This window comes from Clinocottus analis, unplaced genomic scaffold, assembly GCF_023055335.1.
Source record: "Clinocottus analis isolate CAN_PGR_092001 unplaced genomic scaffold, fCliAna1.0.p SCAF_2, whole genome shotgun sequence".
In the NCBI taxonomy this organism is placed as follows: Eukaryota; Metazoa; Chordata; class Actinopteri; order Perciformes; family Cottidae; genus Clinocottus; species Clinocottus analis.
The window spans coordinates 23414301-23436001 of NW_027175931.1; the positions used below are offsets into that span (position 1 = coordinate 23414301).

General features: G+C 45.1%; 2 protein-coding genes across 2 annotated transcripts; one reads left to right on the plus strand and one right to left on the minus strand.

The window, feature by feature from the left end:
- On the plus strand, positions 1–3422 carry exosc5 (exosome component 5). The gene is made up of 6 exons (XM_068584124.1): positions 1–133; positions 1513–1626; positions 2064–2185; positions 2279–2419; positions 2729–2818; positions 3027–3422. The coding sequence occupies exons 1-6, from the start codon at positions 37–39 to the stop codon at positions 3120–3122; spliced, it is 660 nt and encodes a 219-aa protein (XP_068440225.1). The 5' UTR covers positions 1–36; the 3' UTR covers positions 3123–3422.
- A 1484-nt stretch (positions 3423–4906) lies between these two features.
- tmem91 (transmembrane protein 91) lies at positions 4907–17540 on the minus strand. Its single transcript, XM_068585919.1, has 4 exons — positions 16952–17540; positions 8978–10577; positions 6635–6781; positions 4907–5569 (listed from the first exon to the last, which is right to left on the minus strand). Exons 2-4 carry the CDS (start codon positions 9434–9436, stop codon positions 5414–5416), a joined length of 762 nt encoding a protein of 253 aa, XP_068442020.1. The 5' UTR covers positions 9437–10577; positions 16952–17540; the 3' UTR covers positions 4907–5413.
- Between the last annotated feature and the right edge of the window lie 4161 nt (positions 17541–21701).

Genomic DNA, 21701 nt, shown 5'->3' on the forward strand with positions numbered 1-21701 from the left:
GATCGCGCTCACGGGAAGCAGCGGTCCTGCGGCGTGATGGACGTGTGCGGCTCCGAGACTGTTACTCTGAGGGACTTCGGTTGTGAGCAGAGTTTGCTGTCTCGACCTGACGGCTCCGCGTCCTTCAGTCAAGGTAACGACGCAGAGAAACAGGACTCGAGGCCGACGAGCAGCAGCAGCAGCAGCGAGCAGCCGGACCGCAGCTACTGTTAGCATTAGCATCCAGAAGCTTCATGTGGTCTCAGTTGGACTGTGCGCCGCCGGTTCTGTAGTTCAACGCTTCATTCCTCCTGGTGTTTTCTTCTTTTAATTCGTAGAATTATCAAAAATATTGACATTTAAATATACCTAATGTCGTAAAAGTATTCTGTGCTGTATTATATTGCTGTATTATGATTATGGGTTGTATTGGTGTGTTCATTAGATATTCCTTTTATTAGTCCCACTGTGGGAAAATTTGCAGCAAACAGGGTAAAGTGCACACAAGAGACACAGTAAAAACATCTAAACGAGTAATATATATATATATATATATATATATATATATATATATATATATATATATATTTATATTTATATTTAGTGACAGTTTAACAATGCCCATCGTTCATCATGCCAAGATACTCACAAATAATCTAAAAGCATTAATCGGTACGCAGCAGAAACTCTGCTGGTTGTAGCTCAGTCGCTTAAACGTCAGGTTATGTTTTGATAAATTGTGTCTGTCTCTAGGTAATACTCTATTGCAGATAATATGCTGTCAGCTTGTCATTATGATTGTTGGATAATTGGGCATTCTAGTTGCTCCTTCAGTGCACTCCCAAGTGCTTGTCTTTCAACAATGGTCATGAATGTTGCACTATTACTGTGAAACTTCTTGCTGGCCTTTGTGTCTTTCTCTTTTATATGATTTGCATTTTACTCCTGTTATTGTTTTTTTGGTTGCCAACATCTGCAGTGGATCACATCTTCTATGTTTCCTCCCTTCTAGACTTTCCAGTTATTTGTTATTTATTAATAGCATCTCCTCAAGGAGATACTGATCTGTGTCTGTCCCCGACTAATCTTGCATACTGCTGCACCAAACGGCATGCAATTGTAGGTACACATTTATGGCTGCGTGCTCGAGGACTTCCTGTGGTCGCGGTGGTTTCTCAGAACACGTTTTATTGCCCGTTTCACACGGCTGCTGATCGGCTACTTACTCATCACTCACTGAAAATGACATCAATAAGCCTAAATACTAAATACATTTCATGTAATGGTTACCATCGTGAGATAAACAACTTCAAACACCCGGTGCAGTGATCGGCGTGGATTCAAATGAGAGTATATCTTTTGTGTGAGACCTGTGGATGAAAAAAAAAATATTTGATACGCATACGCAGTACAATCAAACATTGCAGTGATCGTGGTAGACACACCTGTGAGAGATCGGCACTCTACAACTAATTTCCCCCCCTGGATCAATCATATATTTCCAGTTGAGTAATGCTGTCTCTTTGTTCACAGGAGACACAAGTGTGTTGGCCGCAGCTTACGGACCAGCTGAGGTCAAGGTCAGTAAGGAAATTTATGACCGGGCGACACTGGAGGTGTTGATACAGCCCAAAGTGGGACTGCCAAGTAAGTGATTCTCTCATTTCTCACTGTGCAGCTTTCTTTCATGCGTTTGTTAGGCGTCTAATGCACATCCTGAATACTGTTCTAAAGCAATGTGCTCAGTTTGAATCTTCTTTTATGAGCGATGATTTCTTTTAACTTTATTTAGCACTTCTTTTACTTTGTTAATGTTCAGTTTTAATATTTCACACACAGGCAGGATGCTTTAGTGACACTGAAGTTGACATTAAGATATGCAATATAACGGTATAAATATTTATTGTACGGAAATAGATGTTTCTACAAGCTTCAGGAGGCTGGTAGCTGTTCATCTTTACAGCCATGTCCACTTCTGGTGTGGAGTAACGGCCGTACCACAACACATCACAAGGGGGTGTAAGTCAGCCTGTTTGTTTCCCGTCTGACTCGCGTGTGTTACCCAACATTTCGTTATTTCCTAGGTGTAAGGGAGCGATCACAAGAGCAGTGTGTGCGAGAAACCTGCGAGGCATCGCTGCTCTTGTCACTTCATCCTCGCTCCTCCCTCACACTCATTCTTCAGCTGATACACGACGATGGTTCGGTATCCTTCAGTAAAACCCTGCTGGCAGGGCACCGAAACGGCATGTTTATAAGGCGTTTCCTTGTCCGTGTTCCTTCCTTATCTGTTTCTCAGGTCTTGTCCTGCATCTTGAATGCCGCCTGCATGGCTCTCATGGACGCGGGCCTGCCGATGAGTTGCCTGTTCTGCGGCGTGACCTGTGCCATTGATGCAGACGGTCAAATCATCACAGACCCCACTGCTGTGCAGGAAAAGGTAAATCTGGCATCCATGTGTAGTACACCCCAAAGTTTCCAGGTGCATCACAATACATCCCACATCAAAAAATTCTCAATAGTTCAAGTGTGCAAAAGCAATTTTTCCCAGAGGATGAAGGGCATGAGAGTAGCGTATATTTTATTGATGCATATCAGTAAAATCATCAGTTTCATTATGCAGGAATACAAAAGTGGCCTTTGACTTATAAAAAAAATCATCCTTTGACATATACCTAAAATATTGAATGAATATAATAATTCAATATTTATTCGTTAATTTGTTCCCGTCTGTGTCGACTCTCAACAGGAAAGTCGGGCTGTGATGACCTTTGCTATTGACGGCACAAAACACAGAGTAATGATGTCGTCCACCAAAGGATCGTTTTCAGTAAACGAGGTCGGTAAATAAATGAACAACATTGTCAAAAGCAGTTGCTGAGAGTCATGCCTGATGTGTGATTTCCAGATCTGTCAGATGTACAAGCAAAGCTCTGTTTTGTCATTGTCGTGCACACGTTGTCAGTAATCTCTCTGTTGACGAGATGTTTTTCAGACTCTGCCTCTCGTTATATGTCATACACATACGTTGCTTTTGTCTCCTACAGTTGCAGCAGTGCATCGCAGTCAGTCAGAAAGCATCGGAGAAGATCTTCCAGTTCTACAGAGACTCTGTCAGCCGCCGATACTCCAAAACCCTCTGATGAAGCAGCTCTTTTTTCTTTTTCTAGTCTTGTTTTTTTTTTTTTTTTTACAATGAAAATAAATCGTGATGTTGTCTTATAACATTTAGTCACCACTCCCTTTGCTTCAGTGCAGTCGCAGTCAGCTGTGCTGTGGGTGAGAAGACATCGGTGAATTGTTCAGTGAGTTTGCGAAATAAAGAAAAAGAGCAGAGATGAATGTCAAACAAGTGCATTTATTGGGATTCATTGATTATTCTCTCCGTTTCATATTTACATGTAATAAAAGGATGTGAAATAAATATCTCTTGTACTAACTCATCTGCCGCAACCTTTGACCTTGTTTTTGTTTTTTTAATTGACGATCTATACAAGTGATACAAAGTGAGACAAATCTGACTGCGATCCATCGAGGCGATCCACAATAACTGCTCACGTATAAATCACTAATTGTGGCAAGTCAGCTGTAACAACAAAGGGTCTGTTTTTGTCATTGACACAAATGTCCAGCGGAGACGGAGGGCGGCTCGGGATTGTCAGGACTTCAGCGCCGTGCGTCCGTCTGTGCAGCTGTATCGCAGCACATCAACGGTGACGGCCAGCGAGGGCCAGACACTGAGATGTCCCAGTCGTGTCTACATATACCACCTCCAGTGGCTTACATATTATCAGCTCAGTCTTGATACAACACTGGGTTTGCAGAAAACAAAACATTTGCAGATCATCAGGAGACTCTATAAAAACTATACATCTAAATAGAAAATGTCAACTTTTACCGGACAGTCTTATTTATTTTTTAATCATTTACTTTGAGTTCTCTTGTTCACTGCTTCCTTAATGGCACATTTAAGCTCAAACCAATATGGCCAGAGTGTTTGACTTTTCCCAAAGCTGGGGGTTGCGACAGTTCAGGACCAAAAGAAGGAAGTGATCGTAGCTTGAAACAGGTTTGTACACGGCAAACTACAAACTGGCCATGCAGATTTCTGTCATGACCAAAATGGAGATTTTATTGACTCATGCATCATGTGGCACTAAGATTGTCTTGCCAGGCAATCTTTCCTTTTTTCTTTGTTTTTTTTTACCCCTTTGCTCATCTAAACAAAGTGTTATTGTTTGCTTACATAAGTTTACGGAGCCAACTTCATTTTCAAGTTTGTCATACGGCAAGAAGCAACTTTCTGAAGGATTTCGGTCGTCTTTTTGAAATAGAAAGTAGGAGAATCTATATTTGGAGAGCGTGGAGCAGCAGCCCGGGTGTTTCTATTCATGGAACAGCTCATAAAAGGATCATCCTCAGAGTATCTTCCATATTTTTGGCACTTTTCCTTTCATGTCTGTACCTGCTGTCTATGTCATCATTTCCAAACACTGTATACAGAAGCAGCTACTTTATTCCTCTACCTAGAGCCGGTGTTCCACATCACCGCTTTCTATTTGTAAATTCCTGAAGTTATAATTATTTTCTTACATAATGGCACTATATGTTAGTTTTTTTTTCATTTCTTTTTTTTGTGCATTTTTAAAAATAAAGATACTTATTGAACTTGGCATTAAACAAAGCAGATTTTGTCCGTTCTGCAGGTTAACAATTGTGACGCAGAATGTGAAATCAGGATGTGCATGTGCAGTGTTTCCCTGTGGTCCATCTCTCTGGCCAGAAGAGTCTGGCTTCTCTGAAAGAAGAATGCTTCTGGCTTCACATTATATATATATATATATATATATATATATATATATATATATATATATATATATATATATATATATATATTTAAAGCTGCGGAGCTCTAAAAGCTGTCCCCAGCTTTCACCCCACAAGCGACAGCACAACGCGCTCCATCAGGATTTAACTGCTGCCTCGTCCTTGCTGCGACCTTCTCACAGATCTGCAGCCTCCATCGCCCGTCTCCTTGCCTCCGCTCGGCTCCTCCCATGCAGACCGGGCCCGTCATTTCTCTTAGCGTTTGTGACAGTGTTGCGATGACATCTGCTTTGTTGCCCGAGTTTTTTGATTGATTAATGTTCTTACTTTAGTAATGTTTAACACGTGATGACGACGACAGCACAAATGCAAAGGATGGCAGATAACTTCACCTCGGGTGACAACATGAATCACATTTACACACTGAATCTTCAATATGGAGTGATATTGTGGGCTCACCTCTGAGCTGAATAATGTCCTGATCCAATAAGAGGTGATTATGACCTATACATCAGCTCTTCTGTACGTTTCCAGTTGGTGTCGAGCTTTATGTGTGTTTGTGTGTGTGTGTGCATGTGTGCATGTGTGTGTGTGTTGTAGTTGGGTTTTATGGTGGTTTTCCAGACAGGTAGGAAATCAATGCAGCGATGGCACAGATGTACGTGATGATTCCAAACACAATGGAGAGCACCGAGAGCCACAGAGCCTGGCGAGACGCTGCGTTGGCCCCCTGAAAATCCCCCTCAGCCGACGCCTTGTTGGTCTGGAGGAGACGGCAGAGCGAGATAAGGATTAGAGGACAGGAGGTGGGGGAAAGAGGAGAGATCGTCATTCGTCATCATTCGTCGTTGTCCTCCCTGGGCCTCCGCTTTCCTCTTCCACACATTCCAGTCACACGCTAAGCCGCTGTTATGTTCCTTTCTCTTGTGCCTCATTCATCACTTTCTCCTTCCTGCTTCCGTCCTCTCCCCCCCCTCCAGTCCTCGTCATTGACTCTGACCTCTGTTTTAGGATGCACTCAACAATATTGGATATCTATCAGATTGGAGCTTCTTGTTATGACTCTAATTAAACCTTAACGAAGGCCATTGATCTGATCAAAAGGTCTTTGCAGCTTGCTGCCAGTTAGCTTTGCAAAACCCTTGATGGGATTTCTCTCCCTCCCTCTTTCCCCCCTGCACTGTTGGAAGGATGCCTTTATAAACTAAGGGGTCTCTGGCGACAAGAGAGAGAGATGTTATGGGCTTTTCCACACTGTCACTGATAATAGTGAGTGATGAGTTGGTGCAGTGTTGCTGTCCCCTCTTCCTCTCGGTCTCCCTTTCCACCAGCCTTGACTTGCAAGAGATTGATAATCTCCACTATCAAATTAACACTCAGTGATACGGATTTTGAAGAGCGAGAAATACATAAGGTGGCATATATATATAAAATATATGTATATATATATACTTATATGTATAAATAATGGAAAAAACATCTATTGATATGAATTGGCACAATATTATATTGATATTAATGCTATATGAAAAAAAGATTTATCAGTGAATCAGTCTGAATTATAGGAAAGAGACACTGTTTCTGAATTGTGTTTCTAAAAAGATCCAAATGTAAAAAAACACAAAAACAATGCACATTCTCATGCGTTGCTCCTTCAGATTTTACCATTTCTAACCTTCTAAACTCAAACACGTTTGCATGAAACTTGACCTGTTGTTAGTTTTTACTGCGGAGGGTATGAAATCACCCATGGCTGTGAACTACAGTGCCAAGTAGTATCTTGTCAGCTCTGGACAGAGTGTGTGTGTGTGTGTGTTTGTGTGTGTACCTTCTGTGAAAGGTAGAAAGCGGCGATGCCCAGGGGCCAGAAGCAGCAGAGCATGGAGAAGAAGGCCAGACCCAGGTAGTCTTGAGGGATCATCAGAGGGAAGTTGCTCTCACTGTCTGTATCACTGAAGTCATCAATAGACGAGTCCTGGGATTCAAGCAGAGTGCACTTTGGTTGAGTTCAGGTTAAACTACAGATGAATCACCTCGCAGATGGTTTTGTTTGCGGAGGTTTTGAGATATTTGTCTTTGAGGTTTCTGCTGCCTTGGATGTTACTTTTAAGAAATCAACAGCACCTTCCCTCATATAATGTGTCCACATTACTCTGAAAAATTCAGAGAACACAATGAGAACCTTTTTCATGGGGACTGCTCATCTCTTTCACTGACATTGTTTCTTGAATTGCACATTTATTCTGAATTTATGCTGAATTTTATTTGTAAATGCTGTGAGCACCACAAATTAAACTCCTTTTAACTTTGTGGGAGCTCGTTGCGCTCACCTTTTAACTGTGTATAGTGTAATACAGTGTGTGTATCCACTTGTATCAGCTTTATTGAGGTAAAACATGTAAAACCAAAAGTATGTGCATAACCAGACGAGGATAAGTAAGATGTACGTTATACATGACCCTTTGGACTCAAAGCTTAGTTTCTTGTTTCACTGAGTATAGTCCAATGTTTCATATATACACACAGAGACAGAGATGGTCACTGTTCATTGGAAGCATTAAAAATGTGCTTGTTTTGTTGTGCTACCGTCCTCCACAACAACTGTACAACTTTCGCTGGTGCCTGTGAGATTATGTGACTGAATGGGGTTAGCCTGGCTGTGCACTAGCTCTGCTGACCGCAGGCAATTCGTGACTCATGCATCTTTTTGAAATAGCTGCATATATTCAATCTGACTTCCTCGCTCACTCCGACCTCGTCATATTGCTCGCTTGTTTCATTGTGTGCTTGAAATTATTGTGCGTTTTCCAAAGATGCTCCTGCAACGTTCGAGCAAACGCTTCATGGGTCAGCATCACTTTAAAAAAAGAAAGAGAAGAAAAGCTGCTTTTAAACATTAAAGAAGATCAGTTGGGGGAAAGTCCACAGTACGTCAATACAAGCAGTACTTGAAAACTTCTCCTAAGGTCATCTCTCCCGCTCGTACCACACTGATCATTGAGCATGAAGCAGCGATGGAGTTTAAGTCCTCTCACTGGGGTTTGGAGGGAAACCAGGGAGGAGGAGACGATGCGCGGTGGCTCTTTGAGTTCACTGCAAGGTTTTATTCCCACCGGCCTGCGCCTCTTGCATCGCTGCACTACTGCCAGCCTTCAGAATGAGCTGGAGAAAGTCATTTCGCTGTTTTTTGTCCTTGTGTAGCTCCTCACCTAAACTTTGCAGCAGCCTCTTGGTTTGTGTGTGTGTGTGTGTCACTACTGTGCGTTTGTCCGCTCGCTTATGTTCTTAAGCATAGTCCTAATCGTAAAAACGGCCTTTAGCCTTTTAGTTCGCAGTGGGTAATTAGACCTTTGTGATACAACCTTGCTGAGAGAATTTTTATAATTATCCAAACAGCCAGCGGCTACTTACTTGGGATATTTGCAGCATATGCATTCTCATGTTGACTCCCAAAACATCAGATGACCACCAAAAGAGTCTTAAAGCTAATTTACATCTAACTCCAAGGTGGGTTGTGCTCAGTGATCTATGAAATAGAACTGGCATCCTCCATCGCTGCTGTAGTGTCATTACCTGCACCGCAGTAGGAGAAGAGCTTTATGTAATCTGGCTTTTTGACAGTGAGCATTCAATTGCTGCCAACCCCTGAAATGCACTGCTTATATGTCTATTTTAAGTTCCTCTTTGGCTCCCAGAGTCGGTACTGAGAGTAGGAGAGATGCTTTTACTTTTTATGCAAAACTCCTTCGAGCCTTGAAGAGGACAGAACAGTAATGTGCAACTTCTTTGATAATTACAATCATGTGTTCAGTCATGTATCCTGCAATGGCTCCCTGACTCAGCTTCTCTGGTGTCATCTCTGCTTTACATGGTTGTAAACTGATTAACATCGAGTTTGGAATGCTGGATGGACAAAACAAGACATTTGAGGATTTCCGCACAACTTACTGGGACGTTTTCACTATTTTCTGACGCTTAATAGACGAGAAAGTTAACCCTAGTTTTGGGCCCTGTTAGCATCTCTCTTGGGAATCTGCAGGAAGTGAATAAGTTGCACTGCGTTCTGATGACACTGTCATAAGTTTGTTTTAAATGAACGCTCCGTTAGACAATCTGCAATTCAAGTACAGTGAAAAAAGACTCTCAACATCATGTGAGTGGGATGTCTTACGTCAGAGTCGGGGAGCAGGTCGTCCTCGTCCTCGTCCATGCTGTAGGACACACTGTGGAAGTCCTGCGCCTCGGCCAGCAGCTTCCTCTCCAGCGTGGAGCCGGGCCGAATGTCCACGAAGGTGGTCTCCAGGTAGTCTTTGCTGAGCAGGGTGTCGGCGTGGCCCCAGATGGGCGCCGGTGGGTAAAAGGACTCCAGCGTGCGAGGTAGGGAGCAAGGGTCCAGTGGCTGCTGCTGCTGCTGCTGCTGAGTGTCAGGACGATGGCCACAATAGCTCCTCCATGCTATGGGAGGGTAGGCCCTGTCCTCCTCACACTTCACCAAGATGCCCTTGAACATCCCGCCAGGGGCCTGTCCGGGCCCCGGCACTGAACCTGGCGCCATCCCCATCCCCGATGCCCGGCTGTTATTGGGGCTTTCTCCCAGAAGAGGGTGCTCCAGCTCATCTATATTCTCCATCCCTCTCTTTTAATACCAACCACACAAGAGGCCACCACATCCACAACCAAACGTAATCTACAAATCGGCCTGCAGAGCGACTCCCTGAATGGGTTCACGCAAAGGCAGCTGCTTTGGTGGCTTTAGTGTTTCAGTGATAATCCATCCGTAATCCTATTCTTTAATTTTTCTCTTATTTCAGGCCTTTGTCCAGAGGCAAGCAACACATGCCAGCTTCATGAAATATCCTCAGCGTTCCAGTGGTAGCCGTCTCCCGTGTGCTACGGGGTGTGCTGAAGTTGCGCAGGGGACTCGAGATCCTCTTTTCCTCACATGTCATAAGCTATTTGTTTCAGGGCTTGATGGCTCGGGGTTCGCCCCGCGTCTTCCGCTTCACATGATTAAGTGCGTCAGCGTTCATGAATATGCTAATGTCGGCTACTTTCTCTCTCATGCAATATGGAAATGTCAATTCCGATGATGGAGGACCTTGATTAACCCCTGACAGGCGAAACGAAAACACTGGGCAATGGGTTTTCAGTGGGATCCGCCCTCAGGAACTCATGAAAACCGTCTCATGCAATAAAAGACAAAGGCTTATTAATCCAAGTACAGTGTCATGTGATCAGCAATCTTTCCCCTCAACCGCTTTGGATGCAAATGAGCAATGATTGTGAAAAGAATAACAAAAAAGACTCTCGGTCTGTCGTGACATACAGCCGTGTCTTTGTTTGCACTGACAATGCTTGAAAAAAAGAAATGCAGCGGGCCTTCCAATGACCGGCGGTCGTTTTGAGTCTTGGACGTACACAACCTCCGACAGCAGTCAAACTATTGGCGCAATGAATGGATTGGGGCCATATTAGAGGGCAGTTAATCTGCGAAAGCAACGCGGCTCCAGAAATAGAATCCTATGGCGCGTGTCGGCAGGTCGGCGGGCCCGCCAACAAGCCGCTTCCTCTGCTGTTGCTGCAGGAAGCCATGATGAAGAAACCCAAAGTCCTCCGGTGTTGATTTATGATTGTGAGTTCTGCCCAGCCTGGCTCGGCAGCGCTCCTTTGGGACATGTATTTTTAATGTTCCCCCGTCCACCTTAGGGTTTCATTCGGGACAGACGAGGAGTCGGGCAGCTCTCTATCCAGTTTGATGAGGGCGAGGGGGTCTGTTAAGAGAGGTCACACAAAATATTTAGACATCACAAGCTTCACTGCCAAGGCCCCAGTTTGGACCAGAGAGTTATTATTACACACACACACACACACGCACACACACACACACACACCTTGGGCTACCTTAACCCTCCCCCTACATTCGCCGCATCAGCACATTCCTCGCAGTGGACCAGCTTTCCTTCTTCGCCCTCAAAAATAAAGGCGAGTCCCCTCAATGTAACAACGCCCCCAACCCTTAAGGTAAGTAAAAGCAGGTAACAGCCTAATTATACTGCCCTCTACGGTGTGAAGGGATACCTGTTCCCAGGTGTTGGAGAGAATGTGGGTCACACCGCAACTCATTGGCCACGGCAGCGCTGCGACGTGGCCTGAGCATTAATGATACGCCAAAGACACGAGCAGCACGCCGCGGCATTAAAGCTTTTAAAGACGAGCGGATGATGGTTTTGTAAAGGGAAAGGACGCTCCGGCTGTGACGACATTCTTGTCGCTTCGAGACTGTTGTGTTCTTTCCTGCCCTTGGGTCATGTTTTTCATTTTCTGTCCTTCTTTCGTCACGTTTGCTGTTTTATTTCATTCTGCTAACGTGTGTGTGGTTTCGGTTCTTGCCCTTGTGTGTTCCCAGCCTCCTTGATTATTCACACCTGCCCTTGATTACTGATTTTTCAGTCGACCCTGTTGCTCCCCTGCTCGATTGTCTTTGTTCTACCATGTGTGCTCATCGTTTTCCAGCAATTCTGGGAGAATTAAAACAAACATAATGTTTTTTAGACCTGTATTTTGCCTACTCCCCGTCTGAATTTGTTGCCTCTGTTGTGTGAACTTTCCTCGTGTCCCATATCCGCCCTTGAGTCTCCCTGTCAGCTGTAGTCAAAAAAGGTATGTCTTTCTATGTTTAAAGTGGTATAATTTTGCTCATTTGTAGCGGTGAAATAGTGAGAGTTCCCACTGTGGCTAAAAATTCCCTTTACTCTCTCGGTTTTGGCCCACCGTCCCACTGAGATGGACGTTTTCCTTCTTGAAAGTGACTTTTTTCCCACTGATTTGTCTGATGCACATAAATAGCGCTTTAGTGTGGATGCGTCAAAGTGGGACATAAGCCGGACCAGACGTGTTGATGGGCTGTTCTATGGGATCTATCATTTTAAATGTCAATACAGCCAATCCTTTACCACAGCGGCTGTCAATCAGCTGTGTTAATGTATTTCTTGACGATTTAACAAACGGAAAACATATCGATTTGATCGACATTTCAATGCAGCAGAGCAGGACATACCAATTGCGTGGTTAATGGGTATTCATAAGCTGTATGAGATATTTTTGTGCCTTTTTCACAGGGATGATTCTCTATGATCAAAAACATGAAATAGCCAGAGTTGACTTTAAAGGATGACGTCCATCAGTTAAAGGCCAGTTGTTAAAATTACACTCTGAAAATAGAACTGAGACTCAAAGGAGCAGAGCGAACGAGTGATGTAGGCTGCCTCCTACATTTAGTTTTTTAATCCAACCTGCTTCGCCTCAACATATACGAGTTAGCAACGTGTCGCGTCACGTGCCCCTCACCTAATGCATGCTGGGATAGGCTCCGGCCCCTGCGCCAACACTGCACAGGATAAGCCACTTCGAAAATGAAAGAACAGTTGGACATAACGATGCTGATTGCCCCGTAAACATGGTGCTAACTCACAATATCTAAACAGGGGCACATGACTGAATGGCGGCGGCCAGGGAAAAAGAAGTTGTGTTTAGGATTTTGGGGGTCTTTTCCTCCCGGAATATGAATGTGCCATTTCAACAAACCGCGTAATATCTCATCAGTAAGTAAGTAAGTCATTCTGCATGGCGGAGTGCTTCATGTGCTCCAGATCAGTTCACTGACTCGTTGTTCCACGCCTCACCGCACAGCACAGACAGAAAAAACACAGAATAATTGGGTGTCTTTGGGCCGGCGTGGTGCTGCATGGTGCTGAGGGCTGCGTTCTGCTCGTGTGCTTTGATACTGCTTTGCTGTGCATACCCCCCCCCCCCCCCTCCCACACACACACACACACACACACACACACCCCTCCTTCATGGAGGGCGAGCACCTCTCACACTGAACACGCTGAGTGATCGTACAACCCACTGACGTCAGCAAAGGCTCCCAGCAAACTGCCCCCCTCGCACACATCTGGACATATGCCATGTCCCACACACACACACACACACACACACACACACACACACACACACACACACACACACACACACACACACACACATATCAATATTTGTAGCACATTTTAGCCCGGCCTTCCCCTTTCTCCCTCTCTCTCTCTTCGACCCCCCCTCCCAACCTCCCTGCAGCTTCATTCCAGGAGAGATGCACTCAGCTTTATTACCCCCCTCCCTCCTCCCACCCTTTGCACTGCTGCCCAGCAGCCACCATAAAAAGACTTCTGTCAGCTGTATCATAAGCCTGCCTCCGCTTCTGAATCTGCAACGCTCATAAAACATCCAGTCAGGTGGAGGGGAGGTTGCAAGGACACCGGCGCAAATCACAGGCGACACTTTTACAAGAGCTCCCCTCCGCTCCCTCCTCATCTCTCTCTCCCTTTTCGGTCTGGTGCTTTGTCACACACACACACACACACACACACACACACACACACACACACACACACACACACACACACACACACACACACACACACACACACACACACAGGAACACACATCCATCCCTCCCCTCTGATCTGACTTTGCCTCCATGCAAAACTTAAAACTTCTCTCCCTCCATGTACAGTTTCTACTTGCCGCACCAAAATAGAAGCGTGTTCTTTAAGACGTGGGAATGTGCAGCCAAAAGAACAAAAAAAGCAGAGAACTGTTGCTTGCTGACTCTTCTGTAGATTTCCAGACAAACACTGACGCGCTCGTGCACAGAGAGCTGGATGTAATGGCTGTAATACTTCAGCTGACACAGACGGAAGGCGCTGCATGTGCAGTGAACGCACTCGGGGAAAAAGAAAATGGCTCGAAGGCTTTGGGGGGGAATTGGTAGCCGTAAAACGCCCCAAAGGCTCAAAATGAAAAGACGCCTAGAAGAGCAGCGACGTCAGGCTGATAAGATCAGAGCATGCAGGCTTTGAGATATGCCGAACAAAAAGAATATCTGAGCAGCCAAGTGGCGGTTAAATGGCCCTATTGATTGCATTTCCAAACCCCTTTCTCTCTTTTTCTTCTTCTTCTTCTGTGTGCAGTGATGGACAAGAGCAGAGAGGAAACTGAACAGAAAAGATACGCAAAAAAAAAAGAAAAACAGGCGGCAGCGTCGAGCGCATTGCACAGCTCGTGAAAGCCCAAAGTAACATCATGTTCCTATGGAAACAAATTCACCACAGAGCGCAGCGCTCACTGCAGGATAAATGAAGCGGGGGCTAATTTGCCATTTCAGTGCTGCTCCTCTGCTCGGCTTGATAATAACTGGATGGGATAATTCCAGCGGAAAGCCGTGCCTTCCAGTAAGGACGTGTTTCTGTCACATTACAGCGCGAAGGATGGATCATTTCCATGGAATTACTCCATAATAACAAATGAGCGCAGTCACGCAGGCGCGGGCTTTACTGGAACCCTGCAGAATGTGTGCATGACACGGGAGCTCATTAATCAGGTCCACGGTGTGCCCCGCTTTGACCTCAGGCGCGCGCACGCACACACACACACACACACACACACACGCACACACACACTAATTTCCTTCACGTAGCTACACAAACGCAGCTTTGCATCATTTTGCCCTTTAGGCACACACACAAACACAATAAACAAACCATTTGAAGCCCTCCATGAACTGCCTCCTACATGCTCCCATAACTACCTACTTCACACACACACAAACACACACACACACGTCTCGCACAGCTGGTGCTTGTGTGCAATGAGGCCCGAGGAATGGCAAGTTACCCAAAGGCAATGTGTTGCGAGCTGCTCCAGCAATCTCTGCAACGTGTGTTGTATGTTGTACTCGGTGTTCTGTTATGTGCATCTGTGAGCTGTCACCACGACACACACACACACACACATACACGCACACACACGTTGCAGGGAGACTGGGCTTGCAGTGGTGTGTTGTTCATGCAGCCATGTGTGCATGTGTAAAGCCTGCTGCTATGTTCAGCAGGGTTCTCCAGGGTTTACATAATGTGTACAAGTTGTGTGTGCACGTTACTGTGTGACAAAACATTTGACCATGAAAGGTTATTTAGATTCCTGTTGCCAATGGCATCCAACACACTGAGTACAGCGCACAATCCATTTGAACATATTTCAAATTAGCAGTAATTTGTCCACTTGAATGTGGCCATCACTTCTCATTTCATTGGACACTGATTTACAAAAAAAACTGCAGCCCATGCAGTCAGTCAGTTTCAACATCCTCTCTAAACCCCTCCTTGAAAATGGAAAACAAGTGCCACCACAATTTTCTGTAAAAATGATGTCAAAATAACGTATTCTGTTGTATTTTACAACACAGTTCTAATGCTCTGCAGAGCTGTCGTAATGAAGGCCAAATAATGGCCCAAACCACAAAGATATGTCCTCACTTGTTATCCAAAAAAAATTGGCAGATGACATGTTGTGTAGACTTTTTGTACAGACAAAAAATAACATTGAAGTGTATCCATTATTTATAATATATGTTTCATCCCTACAAATTGTATTTTTGACTTGAATGTGAAGATTATTTTCATAGCATAAGCTCTTAGTGGTGACCAACAGCAGCCTGTTATTGTTTTAAATGTAGAATATGTCCAACACAAAGGCTGCAGATTGGTGTTGTGACCTGTATGTGTTTGTGTGTGCGTGTGTGTGTACTAGTATTTATATTAATGTGATGACAGAAATCTGTTCACACACACTCACACACGCACAACACTGGTGCGCACGAGATGAAACATTTGAGGTTTTAGGATTACTTGGCTTTCGGTTAGGTTTAGAATTGTACTTAGGCTCTAATTTCAGAGGAAGGATTACATTACGGCATGCAGGCGTTAACAAGGAAAATGTCCTCACAAGTAACTAAGACAAGTGTTAGCGCGCAGCAGCGAGCTGAGTGAGGTAATTAGCCTCTCACAGATCTTTACATGAGCGAGGATGTATTACATGGCCTCATCATCATCTTCACAGAGGGAGGGCATATTTGTTGGCCTCTAATTGACAATCCCCCTCCCTCCACCCCCCCACACACACACACACTAACAAACAGTGAAGAACGGTAACCCCTGCTACATATTTCCCACTCCACACAGATGAAGACTGGAGGGCTGCGGATGTGTCAGGTTACCTGAGGTTTCAGGCATGCTGCGTGTTTCTGTATCGCTGCACAGTCGGATGGTCGTGCAGCATGCGGCTCACAGCCATGCAAACATGAAGAATGGAGCGGATCTGGGTGTGTGTTTGTAAAAGAGGGGGTTGCTCTGCTGTTGTTGCGGTTACACTCCACAGCGGCGTGTCCTCTATTGTATATATTCATGAATATACAAAGGCAGCTGTGAAAAGTTCAGTTTAATAAATAATGAAAAGTGAGGAGCTCCCACATCCTCCTTTACGCTGAATGACAGTAAGACAATGTCTCATTTGCAGGGATGGATTTATTGACAGAGAATCGTCGTTTCAATCGTCGTTCACCTTGAATCAACAATCAAAACCGAGATTGAAATGCAAGTCCTGCTCTGACAAATGATGAAGTTAAATGTGAAAGCATACGCATAGTTGATTGTGAACAATCTCCATGTTATTAGCGTTGTAACTGGACACATGTGTATTCCATAGGGAACTTTACCAAGAATCACAGCTTTAGAAACTATGAGAAAAAACATCTCACAGTTATTTGTCAACAAATACTTAATAATAAACTTGATATCTGTGTACCAAGTTTCACTTCTGCATGCCTCATATATATTATGCACTCTACCATAGAACATGTAATTAACTTTAAGATATTAAAATGCAACGGCAGCACGCTCCACGATGGGCTTAACATGTTAGAATTAAAAGCTTAGCTGTATGTTAGCGTCATAATAACAACACAAAAAGAGAAAACATAAATTGTGTGCAAGCAATTACACTAACCGACAGATTAATTATTACGATATCAGCATTTTATTGATAAAACAGTCCTATTATAGTATTATTATTGTACAAGAAGACATTGCTGTTACACATTTGTGTTTATTCATTTTGGTTCATAAAAAGATTTGCAGGTGCTGTTTCACAACGGAAGGAATGATGGAACAATAACAGAGAAAGTAAATAAGCAACGAAAAGCTAACAAAAGGTGAAGATGTAAAAACACATGTTCCTTAGATATTGTTCTCACCTGTCCAGGTGCACTCGGGTCCGTCCTGTCCTGTCCTCGGGGTGAGTCCTCCGCGTAGAGACTCCGGGGGAATCCGGCGTCCCAGCTCGAAGCATCCACGCGGCTGAATGCTGCACCGCTGACTAGCTCGCGCTCGGCGTGGGCATGTGCAGAAGGTGTGTAAGCGCTGTGTGCGTGCGCGCACGCGCGCCTGCGTAGATCGTATCTGTATCCTACGCGCGTTTGCGTGAGAGAAGGAGCGAGAGCGTTGAGTCACAGAGAGTCCAACCTGTCTCCATCCCTGCGTCGGGAGGCTGAGCCGATGCGGCGGCGGACACACGCGGACGCGCCGCTCACACCTGTGCGGCAGCAGCAGCAGCGGCAGCGGCGGCGGCGGTGGTGTGCATGCTTTGCCCAAGACCTTTCCCCCTGCACAGCCTCCTCTCCCGCGTCCCCGTCCTCGCAGACACGAGCAGGTGTCTCGTTAATCCTCGTCGCGGTCGCAGCGCATCTTTCGCGGTTTAAACTTTCTTCTGCCGCTCTCAGCTTTTCTCTGACTTTACAAATGCAGCTCTCTTCCTCTCATCCTCCTCCTTCACATCTCTCTCTCTTTCCCTCTCTCTCTCCACTTTGCCTTTCCTCAGCTCCACCGCCTTCTCACGGTGGAAATACTGGGTCCTAAAGCCTGTTGGCGCGCGCGCGCGCGCGCGCGCGTTTGGCTCTGTGGTCCTCGTAAGGATGGGAAGAACAACACGCGCATGCAAAGTGCGGGCATTTCGCTTTTTCTTACTTGTTTAAGAGGATTACGGGGTCATGGCTTGATTTTGGGCTGGAATCGGGATTTGGGTTAAGACTGTAGCAGGAGGGTGTAAGGTTAGCCTCAGCCAAAACACGTGCGTGTGTGTGTGTGTGTGTGTGTGTGTGTGTGTGTGTGTGTGTGTGTGTGTGTGTGTGTGTGTGTGTGTGTGTGTGCATTAGGATGCAAGTGGATGCTTGTGGAAAAGCTGCAAATGCAATATCCGCAGTGTGCAGCCAGGTGCAAGAATGAGATGAGAATCTCATCGATGCTGCTGCAGGAGGTGAAGAGAAGAAAAAGGATGGGAGGGGTGGGGGGGGGGGGGGTTGTTATGCAGTGGCTTTGTGTGCTGCATGGTGTACCAGAGTGGAGGCAGCGAGATGCCCCCAGCGAGGATGACTCCACTTTGTGTCGGCCCTTTCCCGTCTGCTTCACCCCCTGACCCACTTCGGCTGCCCGGGCCAGCCCACATTAAGATGTCCAGGCAAAAAATAGACTCAAGATGCGAAAACAATCATCCCTGCTTCTCGTGGCTCCTGCTCATTTTGCCTCTTCCAGGGGAAGGCCACGTGGGATGAAGCTCAGGCATCGCTGGACACCAGCAATCAATGAAATCCACAGGGCTTACGCTGAGTATTTAATGAGGTGCGCTGCTTTTAGCCTGGAATCCCCCTCCCCCAGAAACGGTTTAACCTTTCTGCATTTTTGTGTGTGTGTTTTTTGTTATTGTTGATGTGTTTTGGGTCTTTCCAGCAGGTCAGCACAGCCACAAAGCTGCCTATCTGATGCTCCGTTTGTCTTTGGCTGTCAGAGTGACAAGCGGCGTCTCTGTCCATCATGAAGCAGGGATCAATACACCCTCCTTAGTCTGAGCCCATCCTCCTCATCACCCCCTCAGTGTAAAGGACAGAGAAGGAGATGAGCGGATTGATTTGGTGAGAGGAGTGAGATGAGGGCACTAATGATGTTGCATAGGCTGATTCCGATGTATGGCTTTGTTAATGTCAGACATTGTATTGATCGCACAATAAAGATACTCTACTTAAGATATGATGGAGTGTTTGCCCACAAAGGCATAAAACAGCATGTGAACCCTGCAGTGCAATACCACATTCATATTTTTAAATATGGCACGTATTATAAATTTGGTGACTTCATCCCAAATATGTGTGTCTCACTCACATGCGCTCAGTTCATAGAAGAATAAAACCTCAAACCTGTCTACAAAATGACTTTCCCATCATACTAAGCTGCACTTTTGATTTCTTTTGTTTATGGCTGCAGTTTGAAACAATTTGAAACATGCGGTCAAAGTAAATTAAAAAATAAACATGGTCTGGCTTCATCTGTACTGCACTGTAAATATTCTAGAGCCCCCTGAATTGACAATGACCTCGACTCTGGTTTTGAAATATCATAATCTTTCTATCATTTTTAACAAAAGGCAGATGGACAAAAAAAAACAACAACAGCTTTTCAGTTGACAAAAACAGCAGGTAAACAAAGCAAAATACACCTAAACGAATCCAACCAAACCAATAAAACAGCCACTTTGCCGTGTGTTCTCTGTGTGTTCTCTGTGTGTTCTCCGTGTGTTCTCTGTGTGTTCTCTGTGTGTTCTCCGTGTGTTCTCCATGTGTTCTCTGTGTGTTCTCCGTGTGTTCTCCGTGTGTTCTCCGTGTGTTCTCCATGTGTTCTCCGTGTGTTCTCCGTGTGTTCTCCATGTGTTCTCCGTGTGATGATATGACCCTCTACGTTGTGGCCCCTCATTCTTAAGACAAAATAGTTGCTTTAAGAATGAGTTGTAAAGACCAAAATAATCACTTTTCAAAGTCTCAATCCTTAAGATTAATAGTTGTGGCCAATATTCACAACTTTGCGATGATGGTTTGGGAAATAGTTTGTTCCATTTTATTAACATCTCAATTACTTATGTCCCAAAAATGACTGAAATCCTTCTTTCAGTCACTCCCAACTTTCAACCAGTGTTACATGCCACACCATGTGATGCTGGGGTGAGGAGGTGAGGTGAAGGGGGGCGTGTAGGTGAGAATAAGACTCTTATCTCCTTGCCCGTCAATCATTTTCTATAAGCCGATTAAAGAATAATGAGCTAACCGGGGATTGAGACAACTTCTATAGGTGAAAAGGCAACACTCTCCTTGTGATGAGATGACGGGCGGCCACATGCAGCGGCGTTATAGCAGCAGAAACACTGCTGGAAATGGTCTTCAATTACAGCGTTCTCGATGAGATGGAGAAAAAAGAGCTCGGGGCAAAGAAATAGTGCAAGGCTTCAGATTGCTAGAAAGCTTGTGTTTCTCTTTTTTCCTCTATTTCCTTCAGGGGCGATGGGGCTGCAACACCTCAACATGAACGGCCACCTCAGCAAACCCAGTAGGAGAGGATGGAGGTGGAGGAGAGGGGGGGGTGTAGTGTTAGCAGAAAGCCTGGGGTGGTAAGTAGATCTATAGGGGAAAAACCCAGATAATCCAATACTCACTGAGGAGAGGAAACACAATCACTTTGGAGCTCTGAAACATAATTATAGCGAGCAAGTGTTGAATGTGTGCGGCTGTCTCAGAACATTTCATTTCATATATTCAATTCAGATATGACACAAAAAAAACAACAACAACATGTGCCGGAGTGTCCAGAATGCTCTTCTCCCGAGCCTGCTGTTGTTTTTGGTTGTAAAACAGCCGTAGGGGATATCGATATTTTAGCAAGATGTAATCTATTATCTCCGTTACAGACAAGAGATTCTGTTTGTGTGCCAAGCACTTTGGGCAAAATGCAAATGCAGCAGCTCAATCTCCCGTCTGGGCTGCACACAGCTGATGAGGGTTGATTGTGTGTGTGTGTGTGTGTGTGTGTGTGTGTGTGTGTGTGAGTGTGTGTGTGTGTGTGTCTCCAGAGGAAAAGCAGCCAATACATTATGGTGGAAGTCCGTGGGCTCATGACTCTTTCATTTGTATTTTCTTTTCCACGAATGTTCTCCCTCCACTCTCAGCTCGGAGCGGCTGAATTATTTATCGTACAAAAAGGGGGAAGAAATGCAAAGAGATACAAGGACGATCAAATGGAGAGAGCTCAGCGTGAGATGCACAAATACACCCACACACATTCACATGTCAGGCATCCCCCCCCCCCCCCACACACACACACACACCATCCTTCAACCCACACACATGCAGGCTCGTTTACATAAACACACGCACACAGTTACATGGATGCACGGTTCAGTGATGTGAAGCGTTATCGTCCTCGGAGATAGCTTTGCTTTTCTATATTTGGAGGGCTGGTCTGTCTGAATTAACAAGGAAGAGAGACCTGAGGGAAGCGAGAGAGAGAGAGACAGAGAGACAGAGAGAGAGAGAATGAAAGAGAGAGGAGGGGTGAGGTGGTCTCAGGAGGAGAGAGAGATTAATGTACCAGTGAATTGATTACACAGCGATCAGTGAGGGGGGGATGATACGCTGTCGAGAGGAGCGTTTGGGAGACACCAACAAGTCTAAATACCTCCAGCAGGACCACGATTGCATCACCATGACACCTGAGAAACACCTGCGATCCAAGAATGGCAATTCAGGAGGCCGCCCGGATAGCTCAGCTGAAAGAGGGAGTTGATTTAAAGAGCCTGGCATTCATGTCATGATGATAAACAAATGATTATGTTCCATGAGATGAGGAGGAGAGGCTGGCTTTAAGGTCACACATTAAAATCAAAGCTGACAGCCGGTAACGTTGCAATGTCTTCATAAGATTGTTGTCATAAGAGGGCAGCTTTGTCATTATATAAGATTGTTTACAAAGCGTTAAACTGAAAGACTTTTGGGTATCAATCCTAAATAAGTTGCCTCGCTAAAAGTCACACTTTAAACCAAGCACATGGTCACATGACTTGATCCATTGCAAACCACTCGACTGCTTTTTTTTACTTCACCAAAGGACCCTGATCGTGTGCTTGCACTC